Source organism: Lepidochelys kempii, chromosome 1, assembly GCF_965140265.1.
Source record: "Lepidochelys kempii isolate rLepKem1 chromosome 1, rLepKem1.hap2, whole genome shotgun sequence".
NCBI lineage: Eukaryota > Metazoa > Chordata > Testudines > Cheloniidae > Lepidochelys > Lepidochelys kempii.
The window spans coordinates 208,920,241-208,940,174 of record NC_133256.1 but is presented as its reverse complement, the minus strand read 5'-3'; the positions used below and the strand labels follow the sequence as shown (position 1 = coordinate 208,940,174).

Genomic DNA, 19,934 nt, shown 5'->3' with positions numbered 1-19,934 from the left:
AATTTACTGTCCTATGTGAAACTCAGGTGCTATTTTTGGTAAAAACCTGGGATCAGGTCTAAAAAACCATCTTATTTTTATAAAAAAATAGATAAAAGGTGGGACTGCCATCAATGCAGGCAATTAGCTCACCCTTTTGGCTGATGTTATAAACAATCATAAACACAATCTTAATAGATAAATAAGGAACATTACCAAGTGCTCAAGAGGGGTCTTCATAAGCATAGATAAAACCAAAGTAAGACTGCATGCGGGAACTGGGTCCCTGAAGGGGGATACATACTAGATAACTGCTTTAGAAATCTTTTAATCATATCATGCACAAACAATAATCTACCATCAAAAGACGACAAACAAAGCTGCCAAGCACACTCTTAGAGAAATTAGATAACCTCTCAGACTTTAGATACAATTTTTATTCCTAACGTTTTGGAATAGTGGATGTAACTGGTGACCTAGGCTCGGTCTACATTACTGGGAAAAGTCTACCTAAGCTACGCAATTTGAGATACGTGAATAGTGTAACTCAAGTCAATGTAGTTTAGATCTACTTAATGCGAGATCCACACTACATGAGGTCAACGGGAGCTGCTTTCCCATTGACTCCCCTTACTCTTTTCGATCCAGTGGAGTACAGGAGTCAATGGGAGAGCGATATGCCACTGATGTGTTAATCACCGGGTGTCAATCCCCTGGTAAGTGTAGACAAGCCCTAAGATTTTTCCTCGCCTCCAAAAGACAAATCTAGCTCATTTCAAGTGATAACATTTTCTTGTACAATGTTTTCTAGAGTAAAGTGATACACTGTGAAACAACAAGGAACAGGATATTAGTCAGAGTCCAATAGTCCAGGCTTGTTAGATGAACAGACTGGAAATCCAGATGAAGAATTCTACATGCTACTTAGGACAACAGATCCGGAGACAAGTAGTTTGTACATCTCCCCTGACAGCGGGTCTGTATACCATTGCTGATCCCTACCAGGCTGATGTGATCAGGATCAGCCTCCTCTTGTCCAGTCTTATCTTCCTCACTACCTTCTGAATTAATGTAAAGGAGGGAAAGTATACAAAAGGCCCTCTCCCCAATGCATTAGAAAAGTGTCTGAGATGCGCTGACTGTCGTTGCCTGCTCTTGGGCCAAAAAAAAAAAAAAAAAAAGACACTTTGTTGAACCTGCTTGTAAAAAAGGTCCATGACAAGCTATCCCCAAATGGAGAAGATCTCTATAAGCTGGTCCTTTAATGACCTCTTGTGCATCCGAGAGCTTTCCCTCAGCTGAGCCCGATCTGCCAACACACTCTCCTGTTAAATGCAGAGCCATCAGACAGATGTCTTGTGGTATGCCCCAGTCCCACAGACTGGTTGCCTCAGCACGCAGAGCTGAATCAGCACCTCTGCTTGACATAACCCAGCCATTGTATTGTCCATCACTACCTGCAGAACTTTCCCCCTTAGATGAGGAGGAAAAGAAGATTTGAGAGCTAGATGAATTGCCCACACTTCTAAAACATTTATGTGCAGATTATTTTCTTGGAACAGGCAGTGATCTCAAACTGTCAGAGGGCCCAGTGAGTTCTCCATTCATTGTCTGACGCATCAGAGGTTATTGTGACCAACAGCGAGAGAGGACTGAACAGAACTCCCTTCAAAACATCAGTTCTGTTCATCCACCACACCAAAGAATCTAAAATGTGCTGTGGCATGGTGACTAGCATACGAAGTTTATCCAAATTTGGTTTGTAAATTCGAGCCAACCAATTTTGCACTGGACTCAGGCGTTCAAACCGAATGACATAAGTAGTCACTTCCGTATGACCCATCAGACCCAAAGTGAAAATATCTGGGTTTGAGAACTACCAATCTTCAGACATCTTTCCTTTGAAAAGAAAGCCTGTCCTGCTACAGAGTTCACCACTGATCCTATAAAGATGATTTTCCGAGTTGGACAGAGAATAGACTTCTTGACATTTATAAGCAGTCCTAAATCTGAAAAAAGAGAAGTTTTAAACCGAATGTGAGTCAACAGATCCGTGCGCAAAGCCTAGTTTACCAGCCAATCATTTTAATATATGGGTAAGCAAAGACACCCTCTTTTCTAAGATATACCACTACCTCTGAAAGGCACTCTGCAAGGACCTGTAGCACCAGAGAAAAAAAAAACACGAGGACCTCATACTGAAGAGGTTGGTCCCATGACAAAACAGAGGTACTTCTGATGACTGAGCTGAATAGAAACATGAATCCTAGAGAGCTTTGAACCAATCCATGCTTGAGAGTGAGGGAATGATCAAGGTTAGGCTTAACATTTGAGACCGAAACTTGCAGATGAATGTGTTCAGCTTCTTTATATCCAACACAGGGCAGAAAGCCCCATCTTTTTTTGGCATCAGGAAAACTTGAATCTCAGATCTTTGGGAACTTCATTTATAGCTCCTATTAGAAGTAATCCCTGAATTTCTGACAGAAGAACAACTTTGTGAGATGGTTCCCTGAAAAGGGGAGGGTTAGAGGAATTGAAAGGAGATCGTGTTTTGAACTGTATTGCATAATCCTTTCCCACTATTTTTATTTGTTCAATGAAATAAGCCTCCAATTGCTTGCAAAATGGTCTGGCCTGTCTCCAAACAAAGGGTAGAAAGGAATTTTGCAAGTTGGTCCTCAAATCTCTATCTTCATATCAAATCTACAAGCCGTAGTCAATGAAGATGAGAAAGCAGATTGCATCGACTTGGTCTGGGTCTAAATGACAACTTTTGTTGAGACTGAGAAGTAGTAAGCTGCTGGTGTTGTTGTTGCTGTTGTTGTTGCTGTTGAGTTGAGAAATACAGTAACTCCTCGCTTAACGTTGTAGTTATGTTGCTGAAAAATGCAACTTTAAGCGAAATGATGTTAAGCAAATTCAATTTCCCCATAAGAATTAATGTAAATAGAGGAGATTAGGTTCCAGGGAAATTTTTTTCACCAGACAAAAGATAGACACACTAAGTTTTAAACAAAAAATTTAATACTGTACACAGCAGTGATGATTGTGAAGCTTGGTTGAGGTGGAGTCAGAGGGTGGAAAAGGGTAGGATATTTCCCAGGGAATGCCTTACTGCTAAATGATGAACTAGCACTTGGCTGAGCCCTCAAGGGTTAAGACATTGTTATTAATGTAGCCTCACACTCTACAAGGCAGCATGAATGGAGGGAGGGGAGACAGCATGGCTGGCAGACAGACAGAATGTAAGAGAGATGCACATTGCCCCTTTAAGTATGCTGACTGCACGCTAAGTACATTGCCTTTTTAATTAGATCAGCAAGGTGAGACAGTAGCTGCTGCCAGCAAGCTTCCTCCATCCTGAGCCCTGTTGTGTCTTGTCCCGTCCCCCCCCGGCTCTATGGAGATGGGGTAAGTGTGGATCAGGAGACACCCGGACATTAGTCCCTCCACACAGCAAGCAGGAGGCTTCCAGGAGCAGCTCCAAGGCAGAGGGCAGGAACAGCACATGGCAGTGGGGGGGGGAGGGATAGCTGAACTGCTGGCAATTGACAGCCTGCTGGGCAGCTGCTGTAAATGAAACTTAGGGAGCGGGGAACTGATGGGGGGCTGCCGGTCCACCCTGGTTCCAAGCCCCCACCAGCTAGCTGCAACGGGCTGCTCTTTCTGCAAGCAGTGGACAAAGCAGGCAGCTGCCAAACAACGTTATAAGGGAGCATTGTGCAACTTTAAACAAGCATATTCTCTAATTGATCAGCAACGAAACAACGTTAAGCGGGATGACTAAGTGAGGCGTTACTGTATGAAGAGGATGGTGGATAAAATTGCCTCCTGTAGTGAAAAGCAGTAGATGGGTCTCCTTTTAGTAGTAGGATATAAACCAAGTGATATACTGCTCTGTTCTCAATTTCTCCAAAGATTTGCCCATTTTGTTACTAAACGGACCCTCACCCTCAAAAGGAAGATTGTCAACTTTAAATCTAGTATCCACAGCCAACGAAGATCTTAACCATACATGTCTACGGGTGGCAGACGCTAAAGCCCTAGCCACAAAGCCAGAAGAAGTATCAAAAGCAGCCATGAGGACTTGTTTTGCCACATTCTGAGTTTCTAAGAGGATAGCATTAGCAAATTTCCTCTGATCCTCTGGTAATTCTAAAACAAAAACAGCCATTTTTTCCCCTACAGGTGAAACTGGTAGTGGGACATTACCATTGGTAATTGGCTACTCTTTTCTCTTCATCACCGAATATTACTTTCCTCTGAAAGGCAACAATGTCTTCCCTTCTCTCTCAGCAACAGTATGGACTTGACCAGACCTAAATCTGTTACTTGCTGTTGAAACCATCAAAGAATGTTGCATAGGGTACATATGGAAATACAAAACTGCTCATGAGGGAGCTGATAGTTTGTCTGCCTTCTTAGAGATGGACTGGCAGGAAGCAGGAGCAGCCCAAACTGCTTTAACAGGTTGAAAAAGTCTATCCAAAATAAGCAGACATCATACTTCTCAAAGGTGCTCCTAAAATGTTAAATACTGGATATTGTCTCTTCAATAACAGAAGAGAAGTTCAGAGTAGATGCCATTCAATCTACCAATTCATGGAATTGTAATTCATCCTCTGAAGGAGACAAAAGCAGAAACAATGCTCATATTTTCAACAGAATACAACTCTGGTGGATTTGCAACTGGAGCCAGATGTTCCAGGAGAGGAACCAATTTCTCTTCTTCCTCAGAGGACATTGGATCCGAAAAGATCACTTTGACTGGATCCTTTTCAGCTAGAGCCTCACTACCCAACCCATACTGTAGATGATCAAAAAAACCCCAACACACCTCTTCAGGTGGGGCCTAGTAAGACCATGTTGCCCAGGACTGTCAGTCTCTCCAATAATCTGGAAACATATCTATTAAATAAGGATACAAACTGTCCACAAGGTTACAGGAAAACAGTTCTAGCTGGAACAAACAGACTGCTCAGGTCTTCTAAATCCATCTTGATCCTCTTGTAACTTTAGGTCCGATTTCAGAGCTGCAATGGATCTTACCAGGGATAATAGCGCTGTGGGGCAGGGAGGGGCATAGAAGAGAAATGAAAAGTAAAAAAGGTCTGTCTGGTGACCCAGCAGGAGTCTTAGGAGAAGGAAGAGGAGACAGACTGTTCTAGGGAAAAACTCAAAATATTCTCTCCTACCTGCTTCTCAAGACTAGGGGATTTAGATCTTGCAACCATCAAGGTCCTTCTCTTCCCATCCCCAAGCGATCTCTCACTCATACCAGATGAATGATCAGATGCAGCACAGTGAAACGTCCTCTTTGGAGACAACATCAGTACTGGGGTTAATAAAAACATATGCGTCACTGGATCTGGGGAAAGTTTTCTGTCTGTAATCCTGGACTTGAACGTAAATTGCGGAACTACCTCAGCTCTTATAGCCACAACTGAAGAAAACAGATTTGAATCTTAAAGATCCAACAAACCTGATCCACAGGACCTGGCACTGCTAACATTGGCCATTTTCTACCTAGCCTCCTTCTTCGGAATGGAAATTAGTCAGGACAGCTTTAATATAGGCTCCTTAGCTGCAGTCTGAACAGATGATGCCTTAGCAGCTTTCACAGAAGGATCCGTGTCACACTCACCATAGGTGGCACCTTCTTCAGGCTGCTCTGGGGAATAGCTCTCTTCCAGGTCCAACGCCTCCCCTTGTGGTCTCTCAAGCCATCATCTTCTCTCTCTCTGTGGCTCCTCTCTCACTCCAGAACCTGCAGCTTCCTCTTTGTAACTTGGCCTGCTGGCCAAGTCACTGTGGGGTTTTCCCCTTCTGGTCTAGTTTCACTGAACCTGCTGTCCAGGCACTGCCATTCTGTCAGTGGCTGGTAGGGCAATCCAGGCATGCCCACTGCTCTGGGTTCCAATCCAAGAACCCTACAATATGCAGCCACGGTCTGTGCAGTCCCCAACCTTGCTGCTCTCTCTCTGCTCTGCTTCCTACCCAATTCCCTTCTCCACCATTCTCTTTTCTGGGTACACTCTTCCCTCAGGCCAGGCTCCCAAGGTCCTCCTCTTTCCCTGGGTTCCTTCCTTTCCCTTCTAATGCAGAGTGGCTGCAGACTTCTTCACTGCCTCCATTTCTGTTGCCAGCTTCCTGGCCTTACACTAGCCCAGCCCACACTTGCTCAGCTGAGCTTCATTTCCAATCAGGGGTTTCTTCTCCAGTCTCAGCCCTTCATTTGTGGCCTATCATACTAATGGGCCGTTTCCTAGCTTCCTCTCTCTTTCAGGGCTGGTGTGGATTTCAACACCTCATCACAATTTTTATGAAGCAACTCCAGAATGTGGAACTTTAACAAAAATCACACAAAAAGGATCCCCAACCACTTCTTAGCCTCTCCTTATGTGTGCTGCATGTGAAGAGCCAACCGATGGACCACTAAGAAGAGTGGCCTTCTCTGAGACATCTCACAGGGCTATCAGATGCCAGGAAGACCATTGGGCAGGAAGCAAAATCTCTTGAAGTCTGCTTTTTTTTCCCAGATCTGCCATCCCACAGAACCCAACCAAAAAAATCTAACCACTCTAACACTACAACTGACAAGGCACTAAGGTAGGAAAAAAACCCTGGATCCGAAGATTCGGAGAAATTCACTTCCGTCTGGTGCTTGCAGTTGGGAAGGAATTGAGATGGTGAAGGGTGCAGTGCCCCTTTATATAGCCTTGAACTCAGAATGTTCGCAGACAGAGGAGATGGGCAGGAGAGAGTGCATGTGGGCTCCAATAGGCATTGCTTGGAGAAGGTTCCACTATTAGGCAGCATTGGTCAGCACATTACCCACAAATGGGAATATACAGAGCTACATGAAGAATCCCAATTTATCCTGCTAGTTTATGAAAGTAAACGTCCACAGATCCATACTATAGGTTTCATCCACTACTGACAAGGCTAGTCATACCCCTTTTCTGTTTACACCAGTGTCTGAATGAGACTTCCTTGTACAGGACAGCCCCTATTCACAATTTCAGGGGATTAGCTTTTCTTTTTCAAGTGTTTGTTTTCAAAGTTCAAGCAGCCAGTCTGAGCCTGTTGGGCCTGAAAGCAAAACAAGGTCTTAAGTCCTAAGATAAGGAGTACTTGTGGCACCTTAGAGACTAACCAATTTATTTGAGCATAAGCTTTTGTGAGCTACAGCTCACTTCATCAGATGCATGCCGTGGAAACTGCAGCAGACATATATACACAGAGAATATGAACCAATACCTCCTCCCACCCCACTGTCCTGCTGGTAATAGCTTATCTAAAGTGATCATCAGGTGGGCCATTTCCAGCACAAATCCAGGTTCTCACCCTCCACCCCCGCCCCCCACAAATTCACTCTCCTGCTGGTGATAGCCCATCCAAAGTGACAACTCTTTACACAATGTGCATGACAATCAAGTTGGGCTATTTCCTGCACAAATCTCATAAGTCCTAAGATAGATTCCGTAGGACAGAATATCAGTAAACTGGATGTTAGACTGCTTGGATCTGAAAAAAAATCCAAGGCCTCCTGGGTCAGCAAAGGGTGCTCAATATCACTAAAGCCCTTTCTAAACCTTTTGGATGGCTGTGTGGGCAGGACAGAGCAAAAAACACATTCAACAACCTGGATGGCCATGTCTGAGACAGGCTCTCCTATTGCATCATCTTCTCCTGGAAGGGTACTAGATAGCAATCTGGGAGGCTTTGTATTGGTCTGGGGAGCAAAAAGCTCTATTGTGTCCCAATTCTTGAATCTAGGGCTGCAGACACCTATGAGCGATCACTTCACTTGCTGTATTCTCTGGGGACTGAGCCAGTCCACTGCACTGTTTGACCTTCAATTTACATGTAAAACTTTAAATGCGATTCTTCCACCAATATAAACAAAGATCTGAACCTGATGCTATGAGAATTTAGGACAGATGGTTTGAAGAAACAGACTCCCCAGCTGGTCAAGCTGGCCTCCATCTCAATTACCACTCTGGAAGCTCACTGATGGGAAAACAATTGGAGAATCTGCTGTCCCAGTTTCCACCAAATGAAGTTAGCCTTATCTTGTCAGTAATGGACAGAAATGGTTCCACTTACATCTTCTAGTCTACATTGTGGAGGCATCATATGGATGTGTGGACCTAGACTTGATAAACCTATTTTCCTATGAATTAGAGGTTCATGGATAGATGATCTAACAATGGCAGCCCATTTAAGATGCTCAACATTTCTGGTTTTGGGGAGCTCACTTGCAAAGTACTAGCCTTACCTTGTTGCTGCTGGCAAGTTTGGAGATGGCACTGCACACTTCTTGGGCGAGGCGATAGTTTTCAATTACCTTCTCATCTAGCCCAGTCTTCACCAGAACATCCAGGTTACTGCCCACAATCTCTGGCTTTCCCCTGAGTGGCAGTGGTTAGGAGGAAATACATGTGATTAGGTAGGGTTGCTCTTGAAAGCTTACATCAAATATGTGAAAACGGCCAAAGTTTACTTTGTGCCCCAGGGACGAGGAGGGACTTGAGCCTGAGAAAACAGCTGCCAACTGACCTAGCTGAGACAGTAAACCAAATTCCAGGGAGGTGGGTATTACACATGCTCTGGTGGGGGGCCAACAGCATTGAAACTAAGCAAACTGGACCGTACATTGCTATAGCTGAAACAATGTTGCAAACCTCTTCTCCCCCTCAAGAGCAGAGAAGATTTTTGGGGTAATGAAAGGAGAAGAGGCAGCATCTGACATAATTTTTACAGGAGGAGGAGAACAGAGTCCAGCAGCTCAGGGTAGTTCTGCTCCCTCCTCCCCTCCTGTGCAAAAAAAAAAAAAATGGGTCAGTCTGCTTCGCAAATGCTGCTGAAAGTTACCCTAGGGCTGCGCAGCAGTAATATCTTTGAGGATCTATACTTAACACTTGTGACATGATCTGGCTGCAGCCCCACAGGTGAAGGGTGCACCACATGGACCTCACTGGGGATTCTCCCATCTCTAACATCAAGAGTTCTGGAAACACCCACTAGGTGGATCATGGACTGATGCAGTAGGGGATGTGAGGACCAGTGGGGGCAGGTATGTGCTCTCATGGATCACTAGGTTGGGAGATAAAGAACTGAAATCCCCATGTCCCAAAATGTAAAGCCATCTCCTCCCCTGACCAAAGTGGGGACGGAAAGATACATCTCATCTGCAATACCAAAGTCATAGAATCATAGAATCTCAGGGTTGGAAGGGACCCCAGAAGGTCATCTAGTCCAACCCCCTGCTCAAAGCAGGACCAATTCCCAGTTAAATCATCCCAGCCAGGGCTTTGTCAAGCCTGACCTTAAAAACCTCTAAGGAAGGAGATTCTACCACCTCCCTAGGTAACGTATTCCAGTGTTTCACCACCCTCTTAGTGAAAAAGTTTTTCCTAATATCCAATCTAAACCTCCCCCACTGCAACTTGAGACCATTACTCCTCGTTCTGTCATCTGCTACCATTGAGAACAGTCTAGAGCCATCCTCTTTGGAACCCCCTTTCAGGTAGTTGAAAGCAGCTATCAAATCCCCCCTCATTCTTCTCTTCTGCAGGCTAAACAATCCCAGCTCCCTCAGCCTCTCCTCATAACTCATGTGTTCCAGTCCCCTAATCATTTTTGTTGCCCTTCGCTGGACTCTCTCCAATTTATCCACATCCTTCTTGAAGTGTGGGGCCCAAAACTGGACACAGTACTCCAGATGAGGCCTCACCAATGTCGAATAGAGGGGAACGATCACGTCCCTCGATCTGCTCGCTATGCCCCTACTTATACATCCCAAAATGCCATTGGCCTTCTTGGCAACAAGGGCACACTGCTGACTCATATCCAGTCTTCAAATACCCCTATTCAGTAGCTTTCCCTCATCTGTAGAATGCAGCTGTAACTAGGTACACAGAAGCGTAGTATAATATACCATAAAAAAGGGAAGGTAGCCTAGCTTAGACCACAGGGAATTCAGTATCAAGTTAACAACCTAGAGAACCTGGGGCTGGTGGGACACAGTATTTCCATGTCTAATTCAAGTAGTATTCATTTCTGAATGATCCATCTCTGCAGAAATCAGGGACCTTGCCACAGAATCTAGAGCCAGATGCTGCAGTCCACAAAGGCGTTGTATGTACTCAACTCTGGGAAGACTCCTTGCTTTCATGGAATCAGTACTGATACAGAAAGACCTGAACTATGTATGGGCTTACCGTGCCATCATCCCCAGCAGCATGACAGCAGCATGGCGCTCCAGTGACAAACACGGTGATTTCTCAGTGAACTGCTCCCAGAGCAGGTGGACCACAAGTGGCTTTATTTCATCTTTCTGCACAAACTCTGAGATCTGGAGAGGAAGGGGACAACATTAACTAGGGATGCAAGAATACAGCAAGTGGGACATGTTTCACACCCTCATGAGGGGATCTTATTGGGATGGCTAAATTACTGTGATGTGATGGGGTATACAAACCCTACACTGGACAACAAGGGAGCTTCCCAAATGACCACAAACTAAAGGCCCCTCCCCGAGGGAAGGGAGAGACAGATTCTGATACACACTAAGGGTATGTATATACTACCTGCTGGATCAGCGGGTAGTGATCGATCCAGCGGGGGTCAATTTATTGCGTCTAGTCTAGACACGATAAATTGACCCCCGAGTGCTCTTCCATCAAGTCCTGTACTCCACCGCCTCAAGAGTCACAGGCAGAGTCAACGGGGGAGCAGCAGCAGTCGACTCACCACAGTGAAAACACCGCGGTGAGTAGATCTAAATAAGTCGACTTCAGCTACGTTATTGACGTAACTGAAGTTGCGTAACTTAGATCACCCCCCCCCCCCCAGTGTAGACCAGGGGTAAGAGGGAATTATTCCTATTTCTTATTAACTCAGTTTATTTGAGTTAATTCCACTTACTTTTTGTTCATGAACTACCCAGGAAGAAAAGAGACATTAAAGCGGCCTGGCCAGAGGGCCAAGGAAGAGGCAGGTCACCACAGAGGCAGAGCAGCCTTTGGCAGCAGCAGGGAGAAAACTGCTATGCCAAGCCCAGCCACAAGGAGGCACCAGCAGCAAGTCAAACCCTTCACAGGGAGCAAAACAAAGGCTCAAAATCTTGGACAGAATCTGATACAGGGTGGGACTAGTACTTACTATTTCCCCTAAGCACTGAATGGTCCCTAGTGATGCATCTACCATGAGGAGGGAAAGAGACCGCACCAGACTCTCCGCCCTGGCCCTATACAGGAGATAAGCAAACAAAAGGCAATTTACATGCGACTACCTCCCAGATCCAAATCCCACACACAGCAAACCAGTCTGTGAAATGTAGTGTGCTTGTACTCTCTTCCCCCAGCAGGATACATAAACATCTGGGAATAGGGCAGTGGTTCCCAAACTGGGGTTCGTGAACCCCTGGGGGTTCGCAAAATGTTATAGGGGGTTCTTGGGAAAAAGTTCCCTAATGGTGGGCAGAGCTGTCCCTAGGGCAGGTGCGGAGCCAGCAGCCCAGAACTCCTGGACTTCCAAGCATATCTATCACACTGAGGAGATTTAAACTTCAAGACTCCTTATAAGAAATGGAAAGGGAGGTGGATATTTTTTGCTGTTTTTAAAATTAAATAGGCAGCTAGTGTTTTTAAAATTATGATGAAGAACAAGTTTAAGCTTTGTTGTAATGTGCATTGTTTGCCTGGACTGCTCAAGACCTGAATGCTTGTGAAGGAGGGACTGAGTCGGCTTCTTAAATACCTTCATGCTGTTTCACATCCGATACTCCTTGATGAAACATAGAAGCCTTGTTTTATATCAGATTTATTCGAAGTGATACAAACTACGAAAGTGAAATCTTGGAAGAGTGTTGCCATTTTTATAATGTAAATAAATTACACTTTCACCACAAAGACTACGCGACAGTACTTGTATGAGAATTCAAAAATACTATTTCTTTTATCATTTTTACAGTGCAAATATTTGTAATCAAAAAACACACACAATACAATAGATATGAAAATGTAGAAAAACATCGAAAATATTTAATAAATTTCAATTGGTATTCTATTGTTTAACAGTGGGATTAAAACTGCGATTAATCACAATTAAATTTTTTTTAGTTAATTGCGCGAGTTAACTGCAATTAATTGGCAGCCCTAGTTGTAACTGAAGTCAACATATTTGAAAATGTAGAAAACATCCAAAAAATATTTAAATAAATGGTATTCTATTATTGTTTAACAGTGTGATTAATCGTGCAAATTTTTTTAATCACTTAAATGACTTAAGCTCTACTTAAAATCCCATCTTCCTTAATCTAAAATCAACCCAGTGTTTTGTAACTCCAGTTAAAGTAGCAAATCTTTACAGAGGCAACTGACCTTTAATATCTGAATTGCGCAGGAGAGGGCTAATACAATCTAACATCAGCTCAGCCAGGCAGTCAAAAGGAAGATTTAGACCTAGAGCTGGATTCTCACCACACTGTCAGTGAAGTCTCACTACTATGGTATGGTGCAAAACAAGCAGAAACAGGGTTGAAGAAAAGGGATATAAAGTGTTTTACCTCTATAGGTACTGGTATCAATACAGCCCCAGGACAAGAAACTAGCGAGCTCAGAAAAGCTACCTGTGTAGTGCAGAACACACATTTTCAGGATTGGGAGTGGGTTGGGAACATCTGGCAAGTAGTAACCAATGCTGGTGGAAGCCAGTGTGTGACTAGAGTGTTGACTAGCTACTGGACCAGGGCTGCAGCTATATACAGACACAGGGTGTGACACTGGCCCACTTTGATAGCTCCAAATAGCAAAGCATTGCAAGGCACTCAAGGTTGCAGGGCAGGCAATTACAACCCCTCAGTGGTCTGGATTGCACCCCGGAACTTCATTAAGCCACCCTGCAGCTCATCACCCACTAGTATTACAGCTCAGTATGAATTTGAGCACTGTCCACACTCCATTTCCAACAGCACCTCCTGATTTGGGGGTTCCATACCTTTCCGAGTCCCCGCTGGGGCTCAGATAGAGCCTCCTGTAGGCGCTTAGCACGGTTTCTCTAATACCTGGCTCCTTAGACCATATAAGAGGAAGCATCCTTTGAACTCCATGCAGTGCCTGGGGGACACCAAACTGTGAGACTGTCACAAAGAACTCAATGGCCTCCTGCACCACTGTGGGGAGTAGAGAGAGAAGTCAGTTCAGCTTTACACAATCCCGGCCAGAGACATCATTAAGAAATAAATCATGCACCCATTGTTCTTCCAGCAAACTCATAACACACATACAAAAGACGCCCCCTTCTCTCCCCATACACACTATTGTCCCCTCCCCGTGGGGCAGAGAGGTGGCTGCTACAGCGCTTTCAGCAGTGTCCAAACAGTGGCCCAAAAATATGTCAATCCCCCCCCCCCCCCAAAACAAAAACCAACAAACCCTGTATTTGATTAGGAATCGATAACGTTTCCAGAGCCACGCCTGCAATTTTTGAACAAAAGCATTTTGAAACAGCTCACTTGCTATGAAAAAATGTGATTTAAAGCAGCTGCCATTTCTTCCCTACTGCAGCTACTCAGCAGCATGCCTGCCAGCCACACACTGTTATACCATTTTCTTGTACAACTGATCCAATTGCTCCATGGCATCTTTCATACCAGGCTACAGGAGCCCCAGGCAGAGTACAATAAGAGCTTGACTGGCTCCATCAGAGATTGGGAAGCAAAGATGGTTCCTGTGGCCCCCTGCTGCTGCCCACCAAACCAGAAGAAAGAGGAGGGAATGGGGGGGAAGAAGAGAAGAGGACAATTTAAGGAAAGAGAAGCTGCGAATCAAGTATTTACAGCTTTCTGATTCTCCTCCCCACCTCTTACACAGGTTTGCAGCATCCTGAGGTCTGTTCCAACTTGAACCAGCTGGCTATTGCTCCCAGAGGCCATACACCAGCTGTGATTAGCCACAGCATAGCATGGACCACCAACCACTCTCCTTGCTCTTTGGCATACCTAGGAACCATGCAGTGTGGCAACATAGAAGCCAGCTATGCTGGCTCTTTGTGTATATCAGGGAAAACAAGAGAGCTGCAGGGGGTGTTCATTATTTGAACACCACCCAAGCAGAAAAGAAGAACAGAGCAGAGAATCTGCCCCAAAAAATTGATTGCGACCACCTGACATTTTGAAATATCTTCAGCCCTCAGGCTGAATCCTCTACATTTACCTAAAAAGCTTGTTGAAGCTTTTTGACACCAGAGGAAGCCCTTCTCTCCCCCCGACAAGACTGCACTTTCCCCATGATAACCCTCTTGACTGGTATTGTGAGCCTAGTGTAAATAAGGTAGGCAAACCCCCAAGGCACCTGTCCAGCCTACTCCAGTCCCGGCCTCTCCCACATAACCAAAACAGAGCTCTCATACACCAAGCTTAGGACCTGGGAAATCTTAATGGGTAGGATGATTGATCTGTGTCTACCCAACCTACCAGAGACAGAGCTTTCATACATCATCCTGCTGACCATGCTCAAGGCTTCAGTGATTTTCATAGAGAAGCTGTGGGCATCTTGCAGATATTGCACCAGCATCTCCTGCTTAACCAGCTCAGGTGGTGGCTGCTGCTCTATTACAGGGTCTTCATCCCCACTGCTATGCAAAGGATGTTGGATATGGTTTTCCAGGTGGGAATCTACACAGCAAAAATAATGATCCATAAACAATGCTGTGGGCCATGAGAAACTGCTCTTTGACCTCTCCCCCTTCACCCCTGGTGACGTAAACCAAGAGCCCCTCTCCAAACAACACAATCTAACATCAGCTCAGCCAGGTAGTCAAAAGGGAGATTTAGACCTAGAGCTGGATTCTCACTCCACTGTCAGTGAAGTCTCACTACTATGGTATGGTGCAATACAAGCAAAGACAGGGCTGAAGAAAAGGGATCTAAAGTGTTTCACCTCTATAGTATTGGAATCAATATGGCCCCAGGACAAAAAACTAGCAGGCTCAAAAAAGCTACCTGTGTAGAGTGTCCTCAGAATGCCCAGGATCATGGTTTCCTTGTCACCCTCCAACCCTGAACTGCTGGTGAAGGGCTCCATCCCCTGGAAGTGGCACACAGCCATCTGTGTTAGACGGATAGCATCCCTGGATAGAGAGAACACACAATAAGAAATCATCCACTAGGTGGGGAGAGTATGTCAGTGAAGAAATCCACCACTCAGCTTTGTCCCTGGACCTGTGGGACAGTGGCTCCTGTCAGCACCTCCAGCCTAGTGTATAGAGCAGAGCTCTTTCCACACAAGTCTTCAATCTCCCACATGGTGTTACCCCTTTCCCAGGGCTCAGACCTCACCTAATGATATGATTACAGATGGAAGTTCCTAGAGTAACCCTCTTCCCCAGAGTGAAGGCCCCACCCATTCAACTGGGGCCCACTGGAGGGTCCCCCACTCACTTGTAATTTAGCTTCCTCAGCAACTGGATGATACGCTCAGCCGTATTCAGTGCATTCTCCTCAACCTCGAGTGTTTCTTCCTCCTCGTCTCCTTGCAATGGGTGAAGGAGCTGATGTATGGTGGCCCTAAGTTCTGGTTGCATGGCCTCCCACTCCTCCTCTGGGGTAATTAGTGCAGCTAGGAAAAGAGGGCAGAGGAAGGGAATGATACAGATATCCAGACCCATTATCCTAAAGTGAGGGAAACAGCTTAGACTGAGATGGGGTTGGGGTCCTGCATTCCCCTCTCTAGATCCCCAAGGCTAGATCCACTCCCTTTGCTTACCCCTCCTAATCCTCCCTCTCCCTACGGAGAGCTTCTGATGGTCTGGGCCATGCTCTAAGGCAGTGGTTCTTAACCTGGGGTGCATGCACCCCCTGGGGGTGCAAGATGCGTTTTCTGGGCGTGCGAGACATGCCAGGTTTTTTTTAGAAGATAAATCATCGAAAACACAAATTAAGCACAGGCACGTAAGTACAACTACTTTGTTTAATCAAACCTATGTATTACATTTAACAATTACTGTAATATACAAACAAAAAAATATCTAGGTTTAAAGAACTGACCTACTTCAATGATTTTTGATAAGGGGTGCAAGAATATATTTTGAGAACCAAAGGGGTGCAGGCTGCAGTAAAGGTTAAGAACCACTGCTCTAAGGCCACAGAATGTCAAATGGATAAGAGATTGGGGCAAGGCCAGCGGTGAGCTGGAGCCGGTTCACTAGAACCAGTTGTTAAATTTAGAATCCCTTTTAGAACAGATTGTACTGCGGGGGGACAACCAGTTCTAAAAGGGTTTCTAAATTTAACTGGCCAAAAGTGGCACCTTAGGTGCCAACTCCATGGGTGCTCCAGCACCCAAGGGGAAAATTTGGTGGGTGCAGAGAACCCACCGGCAGCTCCCCGCCCCCAGCTCACCTCTGCTCTGCCTCTGAAGGCACTACCCTGCTCTGCTTCTCTGCCCTGTTCCCTCCCCCAGGCTCCCCAGGAATCAGCTGTTTGCACAGGAAGCAGGCGGCAGCTTCACACTGGGGGGGGGGGGGGCAGTGCACATGCAGGGGAACCACTCCCCGCCCCAGTTCACCTCCACCACCCTCGGCCTGAGTGGGAAGCCAGCGGAAAGCCTGGGAGGGCTGAGAAGCAGGCAGCGAACAGTTGATTCATGGGAAGCTGGGTGGGTGCGTGGAGAAGCAGAGCAGGGCAGCATGTTCAGGGGAGGAGGCGGAGCAGAGGTGAGCTGGGGCTAGGTGTGGAGCTGCTTGTGGGTGCTCTGCACCCATCAAATTTTCCCCGTGGGTGCTGCAGCCCTGGAGCACCCCTGGAGACGGCGTCTAAGGCACCACTTTTGATGTGATCAGTGGGGGAACGGCCGCTCCCCCTGCTCCCCCCCAGCTATGCTTCCCTCGCCCCTAGGAGACGGAGGGACCTGCCAGATGCTTCCTGGGAGCTGCCCCAGCTAAGCACTGACGGGACTCCCCACCTCAGCCCTCGGCAGGTCCTTAGGGGCTCTTAGGGGTGGGACGGGCACCCACTACGGTGGCCCACGAGACCCTCCTGCCCGGTTCTGGGGGCAGTCAGGGGACGGGGCGGAAGGGGCAGGGGTCCTGGGGGAGGGAGGGCATCAAGGAACGCGGGGGTTGGATGGGGCAGGAGTCCCGGGGGGCAGGGGTGGGCAACGACCCCCTTGTGGGGTGAGGAGGGAACCGGTTAAGATTTTGGCAGCTCATCACAGGGCAAGGCCAACAGGTTGAATATGGATGCAAGACAGGAGGTAGAATAAGAAGTGCACAGGAACTCCTGCTGGGAGCGCACAGGATATCCACTTGGATGGAGATTAGCCAGTTGAAAGAAATTACCAGCTGTTGCTGTACGTTTGTCCCTCATTTCTTGCAGCTTCTGCATCTCTTTCTTGAGTGGCTCAGCCAAATCAGTGCAGCTTAGCTGGGGATGTGAGGGGAGAATGGGAATGTTTCACTTTCTATCCTCCATCTTCTTAAATCTTAGGATCCTCCTTTCTCCCCCACAGCCTGCTTTCAGCTCCCACTTGAAATACCCCAGGCCCGTAGAAGACACCTGATTTTGGAAGCTGGAGTAGCTGGTTCTAGTCCACTTCCCAGAACGGGGGTTGCAGTAGGTTGCTGATCTGTGAAGCTAGGCAGTTTGGGACAAAGTCTAAGTGAAGGGTGTTCAACAGCATGAACCTCATGGCCTAGAGGGGGTGCGGTGGAGCAAGATCCCAAAAAAGAATCCCCACCGCAGACTCAAATCAAACTGGAGCAGGTTTTTAGCAGAGTTAAGAGGCATACACCATGCCCCTGCATACATGCAAGCTGCTTGAAAGGATGGAAAGCCCAGATACTAGGGCACCTGGATCAGAGGAAAAACAAGGAAGCCTCCAAACTTGAGCCTGAGCCACAACCAAAGACTGGTGACCACTCTCTCCCTGGGGGCTCCTGCCCCAGGGGAGACACAGAAATTCCAGCATGGTACAAAGGGTTACCTTGCAGGAGAAGGGGTTGTTTGAGAGAAATGCAGCCAGCAACTGGATGGCATTCTTAGCCACTGTTACTGATCTGTCTTGGAGACGGCCCACAGCCAGAGACACCACAGCCTGGAACCGAGCCAAGGGCAAGGCCTGCAGCAAAGAGCAGATTGAAGAGGTTACCCAGAGGCCCTGGAAAAATTAGATGCAATCTTTCATTCCTCACTCTGGGAAGGCTCTTTGCAGCCAAGTTTCCTCAGAGCCCAGCAAGAGGCCTGATATTCTCCCTTACATAGGAGAGCAGTTTGAGGCCAACCCCCCAGGCTCCTCATGTAGAGGTTCACCTTCTGCTGGACAATCCGCGTGAAGAGCTGCAGCACACGGCTGCGCACAAACCCATTGACATCACATAAATGGGCCTGCAGTGTATCCAGGAACTGGTCCCGAGTACTCCTCGCAGCTTCCTCTAGCTGATCTCCACTCAGCACCTGCAGCAACATCTCTGCCATGGCTGTCAGGATGGCATTTCTCATCACATAGCTCTGAAGAGAGAAAATGACTTCATTATACTGGGAGTGAAGGGAGGGCATATTCCTGAAGCCCCTATCCAACCAGGACTCATCCTAAGGCAGCAAGGATGGTCCAGTGCTTACGGCACCTAGCCTGGGATTTGGGAAACCCAAATTCAATTCCCTGCTCCACCACAGAATTTCTGTGTGACAACAAGCAAGTGTGGCTGAGCCCAGGAGGCTGTGTCTCCCAGCCCTCCTATGCACCTAGGTCCACAGCACCCAATCCGTGGCATGAGTATCATTTGTGGACTTTGAGAATGACTTAAGAAAATTTGTATTTAGTTATGAGTTGAAGGTAAGCCACACCCTGCAGTTTAAATAAAAGCAAATCTGGCTCCTTATTATGGGGAGCACCACTTCCCCTGCAGCCCCAAAACAGCTGCTGTTCTTTTCCTGATGCATTTTCTCAGCAGCTCCTCTATTGGCCAAATGCTGAATCGTGATGAGGAAAGACAGAAGTTCTGGCTGCTCTATTGGCCAGGGTTGGCAATTTCCCAGAAAAAACTAGTTTAGGACAAGATGCTGTAAATACCATCTTAAGCCCGGGTTAAACTGGGAAAAATAATTGCATCAGCATCCAGCAAGTACAAAACAAATCTTTTCAAACTTTGGATACATCCATTCAAAGAACTGAGGAATAGGCTTGGTCAATCCACGATGTCAAAGCTGGTCTTCTACTACAGAATGCTGTATGGCCAAATGGACTTGGTGGTAGTCTGCAATTCTGCATGCTTCTGATTCCTTAATGCTTCAACCCTGCATTACTGTCAATTCCACATAATCAAATGTTTTCAACTTTTGTTCATATAAATATTTAAAACTGAAATGAGTCATAACATGTATAACTTCCTTTAGAAAATACCAAACCAGAATGTATAGACATTCTGATGTTCGATATTATAATTACATACGAGTATTGTGCCCACTGAAGTTTTACTTTTTATTTGTACAAACCTAAATTCGTTTACAAATCTACTGCCATATGTAACCACAACTTGAATATGTAACTAAAGCTAAGAGGAATGTGGCACGCATTAATGAAAGTTTTTAAAATAGAAAATGCCTTAAGCTGGTACTAACTACTTTGTTCTGTGGTGGTACAAACCATTTTACCTGGTAAAACCACCTCTGGCAAATACCCACAGCACTCCTGTTATTGGCTGCTTCCTTGTTAGGCTGTGGGAGCCCCATGGAGAGCAGCATCTCTCTGCTGTTGGATATTACCTATGCTGGAACAATTTCCAGCATGGTACTTTCTGTACCACGTGGCTCTGGCTCTGTTCGCATCACTGGAGCATGAAGGGAGTGGAGCAAGGCAGAGAATCAGCCCCAGAATATTGATTGCAACCCCTTGATCTTTGTGAAATACGCTCAGTCTTCAGGCCAAAAGATCTGACACCACTATGCT

The 19,934-nt window shown here is 46.2% G+C and overlaps 1 protein-coding gene across 10 annotated transcripts in view; it reads right to left on the bottom strand.

Moving 5' to 3' along the window:
* Positions 1-19,934, bottom strand: part of NCAPD2 (non-SMC condensin I complex subunit D2) — a 59,622-nt gene that overhangs the window by 31,652 nt on the left and 8,036 nt on the right. For all 10 annotated transcript variants that reach the window (XM_073310887.1, XM_073310906.1, XM_073310915.1 and 7 more), the window contains 10 exons: positions 18,299-18,496; positions 17,973-18,107; positions 17,329-17,413; positions 15,431-15,608; positions 14,993-15,120; positions 14,465-14,665; positions 12,988-13,162; positions 11,152-11,236; positions 10,209-10,342; positions 8,264-8,396 (listed from right to left, as the gene is read on the bottom strand). In XM_073310887.1, coding sequence (XP_073166988.1) covers positions 8,264-8,396; positions 10,209-10,342; positions 11,152-11,236; positions 12,988-13,162; positions 14,465-14,665; positions 14,993-15,120; positions 15,431-15,608; positions 17,329-17,413; positions 17,973-18,107; positions 18,299-18,496 — 1,452 coding nt within the window. The remainder of the gene's footprint in view (positions 1-8,263; positions 8,397-10,208; positions 10,343-11,151; positions 11,237-12,987; positions 13,163-14,464; positions 14,666-14,992; positions 15,121-15,430; positions 15,609-17,328; positions 17,414-17,972; positions 18,108-18,298; positions 18,497-19,934) is intronic.